General features: G+C 44.4%; 7 protein-coding genes across 7 annotated transcripts; 2 read left to right on the plus strand and 5 right to left on the minus strand.

Moving 5' to 3' along the window:
- Positions 1 to 214: 214 nt before the first annotated feature.
- Positions 215 to 961, plus strand: V865_001708 (uncharacterized protein; the record flags this gene model as incomplete). Its single annotated transcript, XM_066225523.1, has 2 exons — positions 215 to 248; positions 330 to 961. 2 exons carry the CDS (start codon positions 215 to 217, stop codon positions 959 to 961), a joined length of 666 nt encoding a protein of 221 aa, XP_066081620.1.
- Positions 962 to 1090: 129 nt separating this feature from the next.
- V865_001709 (uncharacterized protein) lies at positions 1091 to 2412 on the minus strand (the record flags this gene model as incomplete). Its single annotated transcript, XM_066225524.1, has 3 exons — positions 1091 to 1462; positions 1584 to 1756; positions 1947 to 2412. 3 exons carry the CDS (start codon positions 2410 to 2412, stop codon positions 1091 to 1093), a joined length of 1011 nt encoding a protein of 336 aa, XP_066081621.1.
- Positions 2413 to 2753: 341 nt separating this feature from the next.
- Positions 2754 to 3770, minus strand: V865_001710 (uncharacterized protein; the record flags this gene model as incomplete). Its single annotated transcript, XM_066225525.1, has 4 exons — positions 2754 to 2840; positions 2894 to 3190; positions 3258 to 3683; positions 3744 to 3770. The coding sequence occupies 4 exons, from the start codon at positions 3768 to 3770 to the stop codon at positions 2754 to 2756; spliced, it is 837 nt and encodes a 278-aa protein (XP_066081622.1).
- Positions 3771 to 4016: 246 nt separating this feature from the next.
- On the plus strand, positions 4017 to 6556 carry V865_001711 (uncharacterized protein; the record flags this gene model as incomplete). Its single annotated transcript, XM_066225526.1, has 10 exons — positions 4017 to 4471; positions 4548 to 5294; positions 5355 to 5391; positions 5471 to 5636; positions 5708 to 5771; positions 5849 to 5915; positions 5988 to 6100; positions 6159 to 6253; positions 6350 to 6405; positions 6530 to 6556. The coding sequence occupies 10 exons, from the start codon at positions 4017 to 4019 to the stop codon at positions 6554 to 6556; spliced, it is 1827 nt and encodes a 608-aa protein (XP_066081623.1).
- Positions 6557 to 6962: 406 nt separating this feature from the next.
- Positions 6963 to 9202, minus strand: V865_001712 (uncharacterized protein; the record flags this gene model as incomplete). The annotated part of the gene is made up of 4 exons (XM_066225527.1): positions 6963 to 7807; positions 7866 to 8136; positions 8209 to 8374; positions 8703 to 9202. 4 exons carry the CDS (start codon positions 9200 to 9202, stop codon positions 6963 to 6965), a joined length of 1782 nt encoding a protein of 593 aa, XP_066081624.1.
- Positions 9203 to 9794: 592 nt separating this feature from the next.
- V865_001713 (uncharacterized protein) lies at positions 9795 to 11645 on the minus strand (the record flags this gene model as incomplete). Its single annotated transcript, XM_066225528.1, has 9 exons — positions 9795 to 10126; positions 10190 to 10288; positions 10338 to 10379; positions 10450 to 10534; positions 10604 to 10666; positions 10727 to 10761; positions 10823 to 10945; positions 11034 to 11107; positions 11395 to 11645. The coding sequence occupies 9 exons, from the start codon at positions 11643 to 11645 to the stop codon at positions 9795 to 9797; spliced, it is 1104 nt and encodes a 367-aa protein (XP_066081625.1).
- A 500-nt stretch (positions 11646 to 12145) lies between these two features.
- Positions 12146 to 14932, minus strand: V865_001714 (uncharacterized protein; the record flags this gene model as incomplete). Its single annotated transcript, XM_066225529.1, has 5 exons — positions 12146 to 13264; positions 13325 to 13704; positions 13752 to 14355; positions 14435 to 14761; positions 14828 to 14932. The coding sequence occupies 5 exons, from the start codon at positions 14930 to 14932 to the stop codon at positions 12146 to 12148; spliced, it is 2535 nt and encodes an 844-aa protein (XP_066081626.1).
- Between the last annotated feature and the right edge of the window lie 322 nt (positions 14933 to 15254).

Raw genomic sequence — 15254 nt, forward strand, 5'->3', positions numbered from 1 at the left:
AAGGGGTAAAGCTAGAGATCTGTAACACTTTTCATCATCGAAGCGAGGTGACAAGAAGCACAGAAACAAGAGCGAAAGGAAATACAGTATTCGTAGGAGGCTTGACGGTCTAAGCGAAGAATCATTCACCTACTCACGAATATAAAGACCCACTTTCTCTGTTCTGTAGCTTGTCCTTCTTCCATTTTGCCACCACCCACATCTTTGTATCAATATGAGTGCTTCCGGGACTATCTCACCAAAGGAGGGTCCAGAGAATGTGGTACCCAAAGATGACGCCACTATCGCAACGACAACTGACGATCAAATGACTCTGGTATTCCAATAAGTCGCTAGTACTGAACCGAAACAGAGCACCCCAAGATCACTTGTAATCAAAGACCAATACGATCATCCTCTTTATACATTCCATGTCGGTACGGCTCCAACCCTTTCTCCAGAACTTGACGAAGCGACTTCTGCAGGATCGGGAACTGTCTATAAAGGCTTTCACCTGAGTGAACAACAAGGATCATCAATCTTGACTTGTGATAGATGTGACAACAAGCTTTCCATCTTGGATTTTAATGTTAATCCTGAATTGAACAAGATCTCACAATTACTTACCGGGATAGAATCTAACATATCATCTTCGTCTGAAGGTATATTCAGATTGAATATTAATATCAAGAGTCTGCAGAGAGAGATTGGTGAACTGAAATCTCAAAATAGTGAACTTCTCACTGAGAAAAATTCAAAACAATCCCAAAGTCAACAAGTCTCTGTGATCAGGTTCAGAGATGATGACGATGGTCTAAGCTGTGAAGACCCTTGTTTACAATGTTCACAATTACTGTGTTACAATGCTTTTGTCGAGCATGACCCAAAGGCTCTGGCAGTCTGCAGTATCGGTGGAGCGGTAGCATTTGGTGCAGCTGCTTTCGTCCTTGGAGCTGGAATCAGCTCTGCATCAGGAGCATGATTTTAACCGGACCATGGACTCCGATCCTCTAGATAAGACGGGTCACCTCAGATCGTACGGCATTCTCTCTGTTGATATATCCTTATGACATAGCATATACACCAATGCATGCATAGTCCTCTTATGACCCTACTCTTTCTTCTCCACTTTCCCACTTTCATCCACTTTGATCTGCTCATCAAACTGCTTCGCTTCCTCTGAACCTCCAAACCCTTCATCCCTACTTTCCACCTCTTCCTTCGCAACTTCCTCATCTTCTACAAAGCTCTCTTCTGACGCAGGTGAAGCTTGATCTTTAGATCTAGATTTGGATTGTAAGATATGGCGAGGGATAGGCGATTCACCTCTGATAGCTAAAGTCGCACCTGCTGGATCGGTCGTGGGTGATGCAGACCATGGAACGTGGATGGGATCTACGTTGAATCGAGGTCCGGCAGCTGCGATCAGACCTAATCGACGTTCGTTAAGGACGTATTTGATCCTTGCCATTGTCTTTCGGCACTGTCATATTAGAATTACTAAGTGAGTCATATATCCTTATCACTGTGACGGCAGAGGCTAGATCCACTGTCTTGTTTTGAATGAGTAGATTGATTTCGGTGATACCGATGTGTAAACTCACTCTGAACGCTCTTTTGGTCAATAATTCACCATCCACTCGATGTCCGATATTTAACCTTCTTCGCTCTTCCCTCTGAGTAGCCAATACGTTTCTCTCCTTCAGTAAGACATACCATAACGTATGCAAGTCCTGGAATGATTTTTGTCGAAGTTCAGCTGCTGTCCATGATCGACCTGTTAATGTAGTGAAAAGATCAGTCTTATAGTTAACACTTTAAACTGACAGAAGGTTATAGGACAGATGATCAAGAGGATGATGAGGGATTAATGAGATTTGAGATCCTCGTTCGTCAAGAACACAAGAATGACCACAAACACGCAATGAAGGGATGCGAATCGCAAAAATATGTAAGGCAAGACTCACCACTATGTAAATTCGCATCATCCCTGATAAGAGTTTCCAAACTACCCATATCAGATGGAGATTTATTCTGTAAAGGTGGGATTCTGGCTTTCGCAGCGGTAGGTAAATGGAAGAACTGCCATAAGGGGTGTTTGCCCCTTTTGTTGGAATCTATATTATCATAATATTCTTTTGGAGGTGGATAACTCGGAGGTTCGGGATCACCATTTGGTAATGCTACTGGGATCGATCTAGCTGGTCTTCTCGGTATGATTTTACCTTTGGAGGTATGTGTTGGTCGGGACGATTCGACAAACGGACTGGTATCTACCACTTCTGGCGTTGGGATGGGAGGTTCGATAGTTGATACTGAAGGTGGAATGTGTCCGTGAGTTGGAGGAGTGACGGTAGGTCCTTGGTGGTCGATCTGCCGTCCTTCGGTGTGCATGTATCGTACGAATCTGGTGAGTCGGGGTAGACGCGACATCTTGGCTTGTTTGGTCGTTGCTGATGCTATGAAAATTGATTTGTAGTTTATATGTTCCGAGAAAATACCAAGATTGAGATTGAGGAGATGAATGCTTGAGGAGGATGGGATGCATCCAACATTCTCGGATAAATTGGCGAAAACTACACCGAAAGATATTCAGGCGATACAGGGTCATACAGTGGCACTGTAGCTGATCACAACGCCTAGAAGATGCTCTCTTTTGATCAGATACATGCATACAACATGACAGGTGTAGCGAATGAGATGAAAGCGGATGCTTGTCATCAGTGTTATAGCGCCATAGATTGGGGCCGTGATATGAGTATACCAGTAAGATGCTAGGCCATCTCATCCGCCGCATATAATTCCCACTCATCCCTCACACCCTTCCCCATACCTTGGATCGTCCTTTCCCCATCTGCAGACTGGGACCGTCATCAGCATCTGCAGATCGATGAAAACGGTCAAGACAACTTACAAACCATATCCTTCTGACTCTGCAATTCGCATATACCCTTACGTAGCTTACGCTCGCGAAGGGCCCACTAGGTAATTCTGCCACTTTTCTTCTCTTTCTACTATCTTCATGTTCATCATCATCATTATCTAAAGCATGACGCTGAGGTCTAGGGAGGCTATGAAAGAGCTGGATCAGAGGTGCGAGGCTGACCGGTATGTGGACCCATGGGGTCAATGTTGAAGGAGTCTGTTGAGGCAGTTGTAAAGGAAGATGGATCAATGGTGGAGAGCGATGAGGATGCACAGTTGGATTCTTCTACCAACACATATGAATCATAAGCTCAGGTCATAGGATAAGGTGAGAAGTTATGGTGATGGCTCACCTTGAAGCTTGAGAGTCTCACTATACCTTCCCTACCTCTATTATCCACTATACCAATCTCGAAGCTCACATGTCTCCTACCCAACCTTTTCACCTGCAGTCCTATCCAAGGTAATTCTATACCCAACGGAAGGACTCCATCATCCCTCGCTTTCCCTTTTTCCAGTCTCTTTCGATATTCGCTTAGCAAACAACCAGCTTGAATGTAAGTTTGTCGAGGATTGGAAGATTGGATATGCACTACGTCGTGTAAGATACATCCTTTCGGTCGAGCGTGAGGAACGGATCGTGAAGAGCCAGGTGCTTGAGCTGTTGAGGGATCGGGTAACGAGGCTATATATGAGTCTTTGGAATCGTCGGTCACGGGTTGGAAGAGGGGAGAAAGGGAAGGGGACGAGGTCGAGGATAGAAGGGACAACAAAGGAGCCTAAAGCAAATGCGTAGCGGATCAGCTGTGATATCGAGTTCCAAACGACTGTCAGCTTACCTGTGTTGACCCCGATAGCAGAGACATCTTGAGTGCTCCCAAGTGGACATGTGAAAGTGAAGATGAAAGATACATGGAGGGGGATGAGAAGGATGTTGTGCAGAGGCCAACTGAACTTACCTCCACTCGCTTGGTCCACCTCGAACTCATCTTCCCTTTCTCCTCGGTGTCTCTCACATCTCATCTCATATCTTCCCATCATCCATCAATCAGCTCGTTATATCCTGTGTGATTCTTAGACTGATCATCCATCTGTGAAGACGAAATACCATCATGTCGATATCCAATCCATCTCACTTGTTGATCTCCCGCAACTCACCTCGTTCACCCGCCCATCCTCAACTAGCTCACGCATCCACATCGCGGCATCATCATGCTCATGTCCCATCTTCACCGCTTCCTTCTCCCAGACAGAACTTCCTAGGTAGATGGCATCAGTCTCACTCCGCTGACGAGATACGCTCTTCGTCATACAACAGTAACCGTACACAAAGGGAATCGATCAGAGAAGGTTTCAAAGAAGATATGATGAATCGACAAACAACCTTAGACTCTCAAGAACAAGAAGATGGAGTCGAAGATGTATTGATAGATGTACATCCTACGTTTCTACCTGATGCAAGTATGCCAGGTAAAGTGAAAGTGATAGTGGGTAGAAATGAATTTTATTGTCATAAGGATGTATTGTGGTTTGCGAGTCCATTCTTCCAAGGCTTATTACAGGGAAAGTGAGTTGACCTAAACAGATCTGAACCGTATAGACAGGCTCTATGTTAAATGATCTTCTCTTTCTTTTCACTATAGCTGGGCTGAGACTAACCCAATTACCAATCCTACTACACCTTCCTCATACGCTATAGACCTGTCACCTACACCATCTGTCGGATTCCCCTCTTCACCACCTACCGATACAGACCCACCTAGTCCGCGCCATGTGCCTATACCTGATGATTCAGATCATCGTCAGGAAGATTTGAATGTAGAACCGAACGATATTCACTCGGGCGGACAATCCGAATTATCGATCCCGACCAGAGAAGAGGCGCACCATATTGCTGTTGATTCAACGATACGAATCAGAAAGAGCGATCTCTATATAGACGGTACGGATGATCCTAGCGTAGCAGATATCTTGAGGGAATTGAGAGAACTACCTGAAACTCCGGATGGAGTCAGGGCTATATCAGACGTACTGGAAGATAATACTCCAACATTAGGTGAGGTCATATCGGGACATGGTAATAGTATTGGATCGCTATCGAGATTGACTATTCAACCTCCTCCTCCCGATGTCCATCTACCGGACGGTTCTGCTCCACTCATTTCGCCATCTCCTTCTGTCGAATCAGTACAGACCGAACTTGCACCGTCCCATCAACCCAGCTCAGCAAGACTGTCTATTCGAACTACCCGAACAAGATCAACTATACGTCATTCTTTCTCTTCGGGGACAGGGATGGGTATGAAGAATACAAGGTTGGAAGCTGTTGTTGAGCTGCATGAAGAAAGTCCAGCTGCATTCCATGATTTCCTGTTTTGGGCTTATCCCCAGTGAGTAAAGCGGATCCTATACGATTATTACCGAAGGAAGAAGGCTGATCGTATTCGTAGTCTGGAATGTAAAGTAACCTGGACAAATGCTGAGAACGTAAGCTCACCTACTACAATCACCCGGTCGGACTGCCCTTGTACTCTTGAGTTGACGCAATGGTGTATTTCGGGTATAGCTACTCGCTCTCTCACTCAAACTTATTGTACCTGCCCTTCAGAAGTTATGTGAACATTTCCTAATGACTCACGCATCTGGTAGACCAGTCATGGCGCTTTGCCTAGCTGAGCAACATTGTAATGCGGAATTGTACAGGGAAGCAAGTAGGTTCGTGCTTGATCAGCGTAAGTACATTCATTATCACCATGGATACGCGGTCTTTGGAGTTTTGCTAATCTTTATTGTACGTTCGAAGCATCATGGGATCATAATGAGATGCAATATTTGAGTTCACAGACTCAACTGAAATTGTCGATTAGGTGAGAATATCAATCTCCTCAGCTGGCGTGTATTCGGTGCGCTGCGACAACAGCTGAAACTGGTGTTTTCGTTGCAGACGCAATTGGTTCTTGGAGAGATTGCTAAAATTGGCCAGTATAGATGTCAAAAAGGAATATATTTGTGTGAGTCCTCGTCATTGATTTGACATACATCGAAGCGCAAATTCAGCTGATTTTCATTGACATGAATTATAGCGAGCCGACTGTCCAGACCCATTGAGGTGTCAAACCCAGCTGGACGAGAAATGGCGTCAGGCGTATGCGGCAGTCACTCGATATGGTCCACCGCAACCTTCCGTAGCGTTCAGGTGAGCTCTTTCTTTACCACCGGATATACGAATGGAGAGCTGATACCAGTACGCGTAGATGTCTGAGACAACTTGAGACTTTTCCTACCAATCCTAGTTTGGTGATGTCACATCCTTTATGCCAGAGTGCAGCCAAGACATGGGTGATGAGCTGTACGTTTCCATCCGCACACCATTTCCCACTTGTTGATCCAACCTGATCAAGGGCATTTAAGCTGATGCTGAACTGATCTTCACCGAATGGCTCAGTATTCGATAGGATGTTTCAACCAAAGTTGGTTTACTCAAATCCAGGTACTGAGAAAGTAAGTCTAGTTTTCGATAATCTCGCTCACTCAATTAATCTTATCTCAAACGTCCGCCCTCCCCACTCCGATGGCATACATTATAGCTGATTGATCTTGTGTTTATCACTACCACAATCTGCAGTACTGGTTATGGATCAATATGAATTGATATACCACCTAATCTCAAAATGAAGTAACAACCTATCCTCAAGTTGACCTGCCTCGAAGTAAGCTAAGCTAAGTAAAGTAGTTGTCAATGCTGTATAAATGTATTTGTATGTATGTGATTATGAGACTTTGTATAAGAGTGAACGAATACATCTTCTCATATTTTTCAACTAACCAAATACACCTAGTACAGTAAATGTAAATGTAATTTACAAGGAAACGAAATGAATGTACAAAAATTTCAACGATGAAGTCTACCACATATAATCGAAAAGCTAAAAATAATGAGAATAACTACTCAAGTATGATACACGTTTAGGTACAGAAAAAAAGAAATAACAAATAATTCACAGTATCTTCCTTGTCACCTAAACTATCCGGATCGCGACGTACTGATGATACAGGTCTCATATTTCATTTCCATTGACCAAAGGGGCACTTTCTTCTTCTTGGACCGCACCATAATTCCTAAATCTATTCGAAGTGTTGGTGTTTGATCTACTATAACCCTTAGGTCTAGTGGCGACCCCAGTCCCACCATTCTGACTTAACTTTGAGTTCGATCGTGATCTCGTTCTTGTAGGATTGAATCGTACAGAATCAATTTGACCAGAAGGGTCATACACTTCATATTGATATTGAGGTTGAGGTTGAGGTTGGGAATCTGAACCATTCTCCCCAGCCTCATTGACATCCGGAGTCGGAGTCGTGTTTGAGTCTGTATTTGGCGAAGCTTGACCACTCGTTATATTGGAATTGGAAGTACTAGCTTCAGCAGTAGTTTCACCTTCATACCTTTCCCATTCATCTTCACCATCTTGATCGTAGAATTCCTCTTCGTCTTCATTTTCATCTTCATCATGGATAATTTCCAAAGCTCTTCCTTTACCCTTCTTGATCAACTTATTACCCATATTCTCACCATTCCCTCCTGTAGATGGTAACGAGAGCACAACTCCCGAATCAATCGCATGATACCTTCTTCCACCAATTTCTGACCCCTCGATAGGAGGAACTTGAATATCCCTATCGTTTCTCCTATCCGTATCGTTGAATATCTCTTCTGCTTCTCCCAGATCTCCCAAATCTTTCTTGAATACCCTCTTCAATCCCACTGGAATTAAGACAGCTACGACCACCGCGAGGAGACCCAGGATATTACGAAGAGATAGGATATGGAAATCTGCTGCTGAGGTCATAGAGTCAAGGGATGAACCGATCGTTACGTGAATTACGGAGACGGGGGCGATTCCTAAGTCCAATGGATTGTTCAGCATTGAATATGATGAATGGAGCGCAAAACCACTCACCGATAAAACAGCTCGACCAAAACATGAACATGCCTATACCCAGGTGCGGCGCGACGAAATTCGCTACCCAATGAGGTGGGAAGGGGGCAATACGAAGTACGAGGAGGAAAGCGAATATACTATCCCAAGTTACTTTTTTACCTTTTTTAGGATCACCCATTATTTTTGTTCGCCATGTTTCGACTCTTGCTCTGTAGAATGGCATGGTCAAGAGGGGAGGGGCGAGGAGGGAGGAGAGGGTGTAACATAGGAGAGAACCGAATGCGTCGCACTGTGTAGAGAGAACAGATGAATTCAGTATTCTACTTATGATTGAACAGACACAATGATAGTAGGCACTCACCAGACAACTCAACAGCAACCCATACATTATCCCATAAGCCGCACCAAACAAGATCGAGATATACATTGAGCCAGGTAAGGTGAAAGTCTGAACGAACAGGTAGGTGACCACTGCGCAAGCTAATATTCGGAGTGGATAGAGTTTCTTGTATTTCTGGAATAGGGTGCTGTAAAAGCAGAAAGGGCAGAGATGCATGTCAGTTATCTTTCGTGTTCTGTGAATGCCTTTTCTCGAACAAGCCATTCTCTCTCTCTCCTTCTCTCTCTCCTTCTCTCTCTCCTTCAATCGTAGTCTTCTGTCTCCTTCCCGTCCTCTCCTCTTCCTCCTGCTCGCTTCTTCTCTCAGTCCCTTCTTCTCTCATCCCCTTTCCTTCCCATCTTCTCCATCTTCTCCTACTCCGTTCTTCCTTCTCGTCCCTTTTCCTTCTCTCTATCCCATCCCATCCCATTCCATCCCACCCTTACCCAACTGAACAAGCACAAGAATCCACTCACTTTAAATCCTGTAAATCCTTAAAGCTTCTAGGCAACTTAACCAACCCTCTATCTTCTTTATCCAATTTCGGCATCCCGAAGTAAAAAGTGGTCACAACTACAATGGTGAAAATCGTGAATAATATTGAGAACTTGATGGCAGTTATGAAATATGGACCTTTATACCATTTTGGTTTTTTCGCATTTGACAATAATCCTGTAGTCTCATTTGCCCTATCTCCAACATCGTCCGGAATACCAGGTGTGGATGATGCTGAAGGATCATCAAACAGTTCACCTTCCTCTGCTAATGACGATGCATTGCTATTTGTTCGTGAGAGTGGTAATGATTTCATATGGTTTGGTATTGCCGATGAATTACCAGAAGGGGTGGAGTCAATGTTGATTATTGTTGAATTGGGAGGATGAGGATATTGATTAGGAAGGTTGTTGTTGGTTGATGGGGATGAGGAAGGAGGTAGGACAGGTGAAGAGTATGATGGAGGGGGTGGGGTTGACATTGTCGGAGGTGGGTATGTGTATGCTTGTGATTGAAATGAAGGACGGTAATTGTGATGATGTACGATGTACGCTGTGAACCAGGTGATGAACTGAAATTCGGTCCAGCGGGATTGGGGTTGGAGTAATCTAAGACAGCACAAAGAACCACGTATATCTATCTATTCATCTACCACTGCGAAAGGCTTGAAAGGATGTCTCTGTCTTAGGCTAAACTTGACTTTCACATCCATGCGAACAGTTGATTTCCTCTTCCATGTAACGATTCGCTATCTGAGGTGGAGATGCCAATGAGTCTATGTGTACTCGTATGTGATGACTGATGACCATGAACTACGTTGACAACAATACTACGGCCGCGCATATGGTTTATGTGTATGATGATTCACTTGGCAGTCAGTGGTGAGTGGTTCGATCAAACAACAACATACGAGTATCAACCCCACTTCACAGTCACCCTGGATTAGGTAATTCTGGTACTGTACTTACCCGTACAGTGGCAAATGAACCCCACATGGCATTAAACCTAATTCTTCAATTAGAAATGCTTGAATCTTAATGCATAGATGGATACAGATAATATGTCTTTACAACCTACAGAAGGACTATACTGCCCATTATAACAATTAACAGCATGATGAATACACCGTTGGAGAATGACACAAATCCCATTGCAAATCCAACAACGAAACAAAGCCTTGGACAAGTGACGTGCAAAGTTAGAACTTTACCCACACCAGAGGTAACTTGAAGTGCATGACCGGGGTGAGTAGGAGAAGAGGTAGGAGAATCGGTACTTGATGAGATAGTGGGACGAGGATTCTCACTTCCGACTATACCTACACCGTATGCTCTGGTCGATGCACCATCCAAAGCCCATGTCAGACCTGATAAGAGGTGATTGATGAAGGTCTCGTTCTGCCATGCTAAATATAGTGATTATCATCAGCTGACTGTAGCGTGGAGTGTCCTTTCCAAAATCGGCTCACTCTCGTTGGAATGTCCCAAAGCTGTGTAGAAAGATCTTCCAGCTTTGACTGTACCTTCCTGAAGAGGTTGAGAGGTAGAAGGAGGGTCGATATACCATGCTACAAGCGAAGTAAGCATTCATCCGTGTGTGACACAAACGGAACATACCGATCGGGTGGGGTTCTCCCGAATTGGACATATAGCTCTCGTCTATAACATATACATAAGATCTGTTTCAGCCATTGGACCGACTGTCAACGAATCAGCATAGCTGCCTTACTGTTATAGCTTGACTCATCGACCGTCACAATGACGACCGCACCGTTATCGCGAGGATCAAAGGTGAAGTAGTAGACTTCCTCAGCCTAGTATAAAGCATCCATCAGCTACTTTACTATAACGCATTCAGATAAGCTGACTGTAAGGTCACTTACAAATCTCCATTGATCAGGAACATTAGCAGTGGCAGGGTGACTGATATTCGATCGTACGAACGTCTGTTCATTTATCCATGAGCTGAGATCCCGGTTGGAGCCTACGTGGATCATTCAGCTCACCGCGTCTTGTATAACGGGATGCCATTCGAATTGTGCTATTATAGAAATCACTTATCAGCTGTCATTGGGTGGACATTTAGCTGCAGCTGTACTCACAACCTATCGTAGCATTATACACAGAAGAATTGTACAAAGCGCAAGTAGACGCATGGACACCGACAAAGTTGCCGCCTGATTGGATATATCGATGAAAAGCCTGTTCACCTTGGCCGTCGAGTGCTATAGCGGAATGTGACGAGGAAGATTAGCTTTAGAAGAAATTTCTCCATCTGGCAAGTAGCTGTATAGTGTAGAGCAGGGTACTCACCATCACCAGTCACTGAGATGAACATCAATGCATCGTATTGTTTGAGATAATCATCGTTGAATATTGATTTATTCCTGTTACCCAGGACAAATGAGCTGACGTCAGCTCGACGATCGATTAAATGATACATATATACGAGAGCTTGTTGTGCCACACTTTGTCGTAGAAAGTGTGTTGGGACTGGAATAGATAGGTGAAAACGAATGAGGAGACAGAGGGGGTCGTAAGAGGCAGGGAAGAAGAAGGAAGGGAAGGTGAATACTTGAACATCTACGCGTGTCCCTTCTCCTCATCCAGACAACAACGACAATCCCCCAGAAATCTATCTTTCAAAAAATCATCAAAGAATTTTCCCACTCACTCTGTAAAATCGAATTCCATTCCCCACCTTACCCCCGCGTTAACCAACACGGAGATAGCAGTTGGTATCGAGTCATGTCGGAACCCATCCGTATAGGTATATACCAATACCTTTGGGATATTCATCGAAGTGGAGGGATAGATCAGGTGATCTTCATTTGATGAGGCGTACACTCCGTAGGGCCCATGGGACCCGTGGGATCGACGGGTGAGAAGGAAATAGAGGAATAGGATTATATGGAAGATTGACATTGTTGATCGAACACACTACAATATATTTTCGGTCGTTCAGGAAACACTACACTGTTTTATACTGTATTGCACAAATGGTACTGTATGACACTGGACACTGTGAGATTGGTCGTGTTATATTCGAGTGTCGTGGAAAGGAAAGAGAAGAGAAAAGAAGAGGAAGAAAGAAGAAAGTCGCGATGAGTTGTCCAGGTTTTATACCATGAACATTACTCAACCACCATCACCATCTTCTTCTTTAACGGGTCTGTGCGTTCTATGGATTCTACTGCGTCACCGAAGGTCCTTTGACTTGAACACACAGACCACCAATAACACATGACACATGATACCAATACATATGGCCTCGGTTCATCCTCCTTCCCATCTACATAGCAATACAATACATAGTCATCATCCCAATACCACTCCCCTCATTGACATCCAAATCGTCAACCCCCACCATCCCAGTTTCCTCTCGAATATGGCTTCCTAAATCATTCTGATATACGAAGGCGAATCTATCGAGGTGTATCACAAATCGTACACTTGTCTTTCGCACTCTCAGGATTCTGTAACATGCACATAGGACACGTCCAAGTACCTTCCGTTTTCTTAGGTCCGAATCCATTTCCAAATCCTGTAAATCCACTTTGACCTGAAGGTTTACCGCCACTGCTGGATGCTTGGGCGGGTGCGGGTCGAGGAGCATCACAGATTGTGCATTTCTCTTTTGCACTATCGGGATTCTTCAACATGCATGTTCCACAAGTCCATTGATCATCGTTTTTCTTCGGTTGCTGTACTAGAGTCGAAGTGGAACTGAAAGTACTAAATACACTACTTGATGCCGAACTAGCTTTAGGTCTAGGTTCATCACAAATCGTACATTTATCTTTCGCACTTTCGGGGTTCTTCAACATGCAAGTGCCACAAGTCCACTGAGCGTCAGCAGCAGGAACAGAGGAAGCTTTGGCGGTAGAAGATTCCGTCAGGCTGAATTCGAAAGTAGGTTGATCCCTCTTTTTGGCTTCTTCCAGTACTTCCTTACTCGGGGTAGATTCCAATGGTCGAGGTGGTAAAGTGAAAGTAAAGAAAGGTAAAGCTGGTTTAGATATCTTCAAAGCAGAATCCTTCGCAGAGAGATATATCTTGTTGATATCCAATTTATTGTTCTCACCAGTACTAGATTTCTCAACGACTTCTCTTCGTTCTTCTTGTACTGCCTCGTCGGCAGGCGAAGGTGCAGGTGATGGTTTGTTGAATGAAAAAGTAGGTTTAGGAATAGACCCCTCACCTAAGGATGACGATTTTTGAATGATAGATTTCCTCATCGGTGAATCGAATGCGGAAGTATCAACATCATTGATAGCGGGTTGAGATTGTGGCAGGGGCTGATTATTAAATGTGATTGTAGGTGGACTGAAAGGTTTGAACGTTTCTCCTGCTGGAATCTTGGCTGCAGCTGCCGCTGGAGGCTTGGGAGGAGCTGATACGGGAGCGGGAGCAGGTGTAGGTGCGCGAGAAGATGAGGCTTCAGATTCGTCGACAAGCTCGTCAATTTCGATTATATCTTCATCCGGTGTGGGTGTTTCAACTCTTTCAATACTAGACCTAACAGGACTTCCAGCCTTTTCCCACTATACCAATAACAAGTCAGCTTGACCGATGACTTAACCAGTTATAGTGGAAAAACTTACAGGTTTCACACCCTGGATTCTCTCAATGGTAGTCAAAGGTTTACTACCCTTCATAGCTTCTTTATGCAACTCCAATTTCGCCGCAGCACCTCTCGCAGGGGTCCTTCGTGCAGGTGAGAAAGACCCCTTTGATTTTCTAGGTGTTGATCCAGCAAAAGCCGTACTGGGTACAGTAGGCGGAACAGCAGGTGCAGGTGATGGGTTGAGGGAAGTTCGATCATATGGATTGAATATGACTGGTTCGGCTTCACGGGTAGGTATAACAGGTCCAATCTCCTCATCTATTATATCCATAATGATCTCCGCAGCTCTCTTCTTTCCTGCTGCCTCAGCCTCAGCCTTCTTTCTAGCTTTCTCATCGACAGGCGTAGTAGAGGGGACTGATCCGGGTGAGGAGATATAAGGACGACCTAGATGTGATATAGACCCTTATCGCGGATGGGTTCTGAAAGGTCGTTGAAGATTTGAGTAGACGTATTCAACAGAAATATATCCTCAGTACCGGGTGTTTGAGCATTTCCATTCTCCGTCCTTTTATCAGGAGTATTGAATGATGCGAGTGATTGAGATGATTTGATCGCCAAACCTGATGGATAGGATCCAGCTGCCCATCCACCGTATCTCTTTTCCGGTGGAGTCTGACCAGGCAAGTGAGATTCAGCTCTCATATTTTCAGTCAACGTCTCGATGACTTTGAAATCTTCAGGCGTCATCTGTTGACCCTTTTTGGCTTCTAAGAACGCTGTTAAGGCCACTGAAGAAGCGGAAGATGATAATCCTTGCGTATTGACTGGCGTGGTAGGTGCTGGATTGACGAAGGAAGAAGGTAGTGGCGTTCTCTGAGGTAAAGCCGAAGTGCTAGGTTCGGGGGCAGCGAGTGGCGATCGAGGTCGTTTGATTGATGCGGAAGGTATTTGAAGAGACGAAGATTGGGATAAAGCAGGCATGGAGGGTGATGATTTAAGGAAGTTGAAATGACCTGGTGCACTAGGTGTAGGGGGTTCAAGTTGTTTGAGCTCGGAAGATGAATTCTATATCAACAAACGAAAAGAAAGCTTTTATCAGCTTTCATCCGCTGATGACATGGTGTAAGAGGAAAGATAAACTCACTTGAAGAGCTAATCTGTTCAATTGTCTTTTCCCGCCTGGGACTTCACCTTTACTCCGCCAGCTTGCTGCCCTCTTGTCAAAAGCATCACCTCCTCTGCCCGCTGCAGCGGCCAGAGAAAAGATATCCTGACCTTCCATATTGGATGGTGGTTCACCATTCCATTCATCCTCTGAACCCGATTCGGACCTTTGATAAATATCCACATCGGTCACTCTCACTGCTGACCCATTGGAGGTTGAATGAGTAGGAAGGACGGCAGATGAAGACGAAGTTCGAGTGAAAGGGGAGGAAACGTAGTTGACTATTGATTTGAGTGTTGCAAAGGGCTATTTGCGAAATCACACATATTAAAACTTATTTCTGCGGTTAGGATGAGAAGTTGAGATACTCACAGTCATAGAAGCTGATTTCCTCAGCCTGGAAGGTTCAGGTCGAGTATAAGGGGTTCGAGATAGACGTTCGGATCGAAGGTCACGCTGAGAAGATGATCGCTCCATCTTGAGATTATGATTGATTAGGTATCGAATGTCGGTCGAAGATGGAGTTCTGCTTGATTAAGGAGATTTTATTGTTATGAGAGGCTAAACAGTCTTATAGAATGCTAAGGCTGATTTAGACTATCAGATCACGTCTAGATATCACCTCTTGTGTATGCTGTGACTGCGTGACTGCTGGTTCTTTTGGTCTTCCGCTCATTCCATCCAAAGAAGGTTGTAATGTAACATGATATCGGTGTAGTAGGTGTAGGTCGACTTTTGACGAACGAGGAAACCTAATGACTTGTCTTGCTCGATATGGATTTATATGTTTACCCCACTT

This window comes from Kwoniella europaea, chromosome 1 (assembly GCF_036810445.1).
Source record: "Kwoniella europaea PYCC6329 chromosome 1, complete sequence".
Classification (NCBI taxonomy): domain Eukaryota; kingdom Fungi; phylum Basidiomycota; class Tremellomycetes; order Tremellales; family Cryptococcaceae; genus Kwoniella; species Kwoniella europaea.